General features: G+C 60.6%; 1 protein-coding gene across 1 annotated transcript; it reads left to right on the top strand.

Annotated features, from left to right (window-relative positions):
• Window positions 1-468: 468 nt before the first annotated feature.
• Window positions 469-4,128, top strand: BARX1 (BARX homeobox 1). The gene is made up of 4 exons (XM_030957009.1): window positions 469-877; window positions 2,777-3,062; window positions 3,193-3,277; window positions 3,656-4,128. The coding sequence occupies exons 1-4, from the start codon at window positions 673-675 to the stop codon at window positions 3,818-3,820; spliced, it is 741 nt and encodes a 246-aa protein (XP_030812869.1). The 5' UTR covers window positions 469-672; the 3' UTR covers window positions 3,821-4,128.
• Window positions 4,129-4,570: the final 442 nt, after the last annotated feature.

Here is a 4,570-nt window from a genome sequence, read left to right as displayed (position 1 = left end):
TCCGTGCGGCTCCCTGTCCGCCTCCGTCGGCCGAGGAGCCCCAGAGCCGCGGTTAGCCCGTCGGGGGAAAGGATGGGGAGGGGGACGAAGGCTGTGACGGGAATGGGAAAGGGACGGAAGATTGCTGTGGGGACGGGAACGGGGATGGCGATGCATATGGATATGGCGACGGGGACGGGGATGGGGCTGGAGCCGGGGACAGGGACAGGGATGGTCATGAGAATTAGGCCGGGACTGGGACCGGAGCCGGGGCTTCGAAGGGGCCAGCGGCTGTTTGGGTGTCTGCTCTCCCGCAGCGAGCAGAACGGGTAATTTGCTTTATATGGCGGGGGATCAAACGCTGGGCTGTAACCCCCGCCGCAGGTACTCGCCCGCCCCGGCCCCTTCCTTCCTCCGCGGCCCCTCCCGCGCCCTCCCCCGCCGCGCTGACGGCCCCGCCGGGCCCGGCCGTATAATAGGCCGCCGCTGCTGTCCCGGGGCGGAGAGACAGACGCTGCCCGGTGCCGCGCCCCGTGTGCAGGCGGCGGGGACGGCTCCGGGCCGCCGCGCAGGGCCAGGGGAGGGGGCGGCGGGGCGATGGGCAGAGCCCCCGCTGCCCGGCTGCCGGCCGGGGGGCTGCGCTAGGGCGGCCCTGGCGGCCGGGGGTCCCCCCGCGCCCCGGGGGCGGCGAGGATGCAGCACCCGCTGGAATTGGGCGCCGCGCGCTACTTCCCGGCCGAAGCCTTCCCCGACCACCGCTCCCACCGCTACCGCAGCTTCATGATCGAGGAGATCCTCACCGACCCTCCGGACGCCAAGGGGGCCGCGCCGGCCGGGGAGCTGCTCAAGTTCGGGGTGCAGGCGCTGCTCTCCGCCCGGCCCTACCACAACCACCTCGGTACGTCCCGGGGGCCTCCCCGCGGCTGGGGGGCGGCTGGGGGCGGCAGGCGGGGAGGCAGCGCCCGCCGGTGGTCTCCAGCGCCTTTGGGAGTCGGGTTCCTCGGAGAAAAACTTAGGAATTCTGCCTACAAAAGTTGCCGCGGGCTCTGCCGGCCGTGCGCATCCCCGCCGGCTCCCGCCGTGCCTGGGCGCTCCAGCCGGGAGCAGCCGGGAGTTTGGGGCCTAAAAGCGAAGAAAGCGGCTCTGCGGCTCCAGCCGCGTCTGCACAGAATGGCGTTTGGATTGCAGGGAAGAAGGTTGTTGTCGATAGTTTTGTTCTGGGGTTTTCCCCCGTGTTTTTCGATGAGGTGAGAGCTGCTGGAGCCGAGCAGCGGGGTCTGCGCGTGGCTGCGAGGGGCGGCCAGAGGCCCTGCGGTCACAGATTTAGCTGGAAACCCGACTTACGTGTAAACAAAAAAAAACCAGAGATATTATATATAGTATATAAATATATGCTATGTTTATATAATAATAATATAGCATAACATTATTGTCCATATTATAATACATGTTTGGGTTTTTCTTTTAAAAGGGGTGCCAGCATTCTCTGTCCAGTCAGATATAGCATCCAGGACAAATGCAGTTTATTAACATATTCAAATAGGTTTGGGGGTTTTGTAATTGTAATTGTTATTGGTTTTTTTGTTTGGGGGAGTTTTTTGCTGTTCTTTTTCTTTTTCCTTTTTTCTTTTTTCTTTTTGGGTGTTTGGTTTTGTTGGTTTTTTTTGTTTGTTTGTTTGGTTGGTTGGTTTGTTTTTTTTTTTTTTTAGTTTTATTAACGGTAGTGTTTAATGCATTTTGAAGGATATTACTTAATATATTTTAAAGGCCGATATTTAAACAGATGGTAGCGAAAGCTTTCACTTCGCAAGCCATCTTCAGCTGCAGAGCCGTAGCTCTTCATCCATTGACCCGAACAGAAAAGGAGTATCCCAATCTCATTTTCTGCGATTAAGAGAAAAAGAGGAAAGCGTCAAACCCCTGAGCAAGGGAGCAGCATCCGTTAGAATATCTAGAAATTAGTATTATTTTCAGGATGAACTATTCAGAACTGCTCGGAATAGCGGATCAGATAAAAGGCTCTTTACACCCTCAGGGCTCGGTTCTGCAGGGATAGGTGGGAGTGAATCGGGCCCTGTAGGAAGGGAGGCGATTTCAGGCAGGCCGAGGAGAAGACCTCGCAGAGACTGCCCCGAAGCCCTTTGCCCGGTGCCGAGCTCGCTCGCGTGTCGCTGGCGGGGAGGCCGGGCCGAGCGGGACCGCAGCCCCCAGCCCACCCGCAGGCCCGGGAGCGGAGCGGGGGCGTAGGGAGGGACCCAGGCGGGCCGGGCCGGGCCGAGGATTCGAGCCGAGCAGAGCCGGGCCGGATCGGGGAGAATTGAATCGAGCCGGCCGAGCGGCGGCCCCAGCCCGCTGGAGCAGCGTTCTCGGGGATGGCTCGCTGTCCTCTTCCCGGGCGCTCCTTCATAGGCTGCTCTTCACGGAGTGGGATAGAAATTATTATCCGGTCGAAAATACCCTGAAAACTCCTAGGAAGGGAATCCTGGGACCGTGCCCGCCCACGCTGGTGGCCGAGTTCAGCCGGGTCCGGCAGCTGTTGGGTGACACCGAGGGGATCGCTTTTGGGTTGGTTTGAGTTAATTTCACTTGTAACCACCAAGTAACTCCGTGATTAGCATGTGCCGGTCGAAGGGTAAAACGGTGGAGGTGGCGGGGCCGGGGGGCTCAGGGCCCGCGGCGGTGCCGAGGACGGAGGAGAAGGGCCCGGGGCTCCTTGCAGCGGCTGCTCCCCGGGCAGCCGAGGCGCCCTCAGCCCCGCGGGGCCCTGCCCGCCGCTGACCGCCGCTCTCTCCCGCAGCGGTGCTGAAGGCGGAGCCGGCCGCCGTGTTTAAGTTCCCGCTGGCTCCCCTGGGCTGCTCGGGGCTGGGCTCGGCGCTGCTGGCCGCCGGCTCGGGGCTGCAGGGCGGCTCCGCCTCGCCGCATCTCCCGCTGGAGCTGCACCTCCGCGGGAAGCTGGAGCCGGGCCCCCCGGAGCCGGGCAAGGCCAAGAAGGGCCGCCGCAGCCGCACCGTCTTCACCGAGCTGCAGCTCATGGGGCTGGAGAAGCGCTTCGAGAAGCAGAAATACCTCTCCACGCCCGACAGGTAGGCCACGGCCGACCTCGGACCCGGGGCGCCACGCCACGGGACGGGGCTCATTTTGCTGGAAAAAGTCGGGAAGCTGCCATCCGAGACGAAAGCTGCCGGCCTGACCTCCTCTCTCTCTCGCCCGCAGAATAGACCTGGCCGAATCGCTGGGGCTCAGCCAGCTCCAGGTGAAAACCTGGTACCAGAACAGGCGCATGAAATGGAAGAAAATAGTAAGTGCCCCTCATTAACAGTCCTTCCCCTGGGCGCGCCGTGTCGCGTTCGAGCCCTGCCCTGCGGGCTTCGTCCTTCTGCATCTCGGCCCTGGCACATTTAACGATAACGTTAAGGATGATTAGAATAGTAATGATGACGATGACGGTAATAATAATATGCCCCTGGTCTTTAACACCGTGTCCCCGGTCCAGCATCTCCTGGGCTCCGGCCGGCCGTCCCTCCCCGTCCTGTCCGAGCGCTCCCGTGGTACCGCTCGGCCCCCGGGGCAGCCCGAGCGGACCGGACCTGCCGCTTCCCGCCGGCGGGCGGGCCAGAGAGGGGCAGCTCGGCCTTGCCGGGGTGTGCCCTTCCTCCGCTCCCTCCTCGCCTCGCAGGTGTTGCAGGGGGGCGGCCTGGAGTCCCCCACCAAGCCCAAGGGCCGCCCGAAGAAGAACTCGATCCCCAGCAGCGAGCAGCTCTCGGAGCAGGAGCGCGCCCGGGACGCCGAGAAGCCGCCCGAGAGCCTGGGCTCGCCGGCCGAGGTCAGCCAGGAGGAGTGAGGGGGGCGAGGATCCTGAGAGGATGGAGGGCAGCTCGGACCGTGGCTGCGGCCGCCTTCGGCCTCGGGACGTTCGGACGCTTTGGCCGCACGCCGGCCTCCCCCGGCCCCCTCCGCGCCCGCGGAGCGCCGCGCTGCGCCACGGCCGCTGTGCTGTGCCACGGCCCGAGGCGCCAGCAGGACACTGGATCCCACCATCCACATCTACTCGCTGTCTAAAACCCTGTGGTGCCCCTAGTTATTCGAAAACTGCATTTTATGATCAGTTTTATTAATGCGAAGATATTTACTTTATTTCAATAAAGTATTTTATGAACTATTGCTCTGAGTAGAGTAATGCTTTGGGGTTGATTTTTTAAAAATTTGTTGTTTTGTTGTTTTTTTTTTTCCCACGGAGGTAGATTAGAGATTCAAAACCATGTTCCAGGCAGAGCTACAGAGAAAGTGCAAAGAGCAGTGGTACCGGGAGAATTCTCACATCGTTTTTCGAGACGGTTCGGCTGTCCGTGGCCGGGAGAGGCCAGACCCTCGGCCTTCCCTTGGTCAAATTCGGATGCTTTCGGATTTTAAAAATACCTTAGTTGGTGACCGAAGGTTGATTAAGTTCTGCACTGCGCATCCTGAATGGTACTTTTTAAAAAAACTCTTCATTGCTGCTGCGATGTAGCAGCAAAAATCCTAGTATGAAATCGTGGCGCTTTGTTGTTCGGGTGGGGGTTTTTAAATTTTGGTTTATTTTTTCACTTGTTTT

Source organism: Camarhynchus parvulus, chromosome 12 (genome assembly GCF_901933205.1).
Source record: "Camarhynchus parvulus chromosome 12, STF_HiC, whole genome shotgun sequence".
Taxonomy (NCBI): Eukaryota; Metazoa; Chordata; class Aves; order Passeriformes; family Thraupidae; genus Camarhynchus; species Camarhynchus parvulus.
This window is presented reverse-complemented; position numbering and strand designations above follow the sequence as displayed.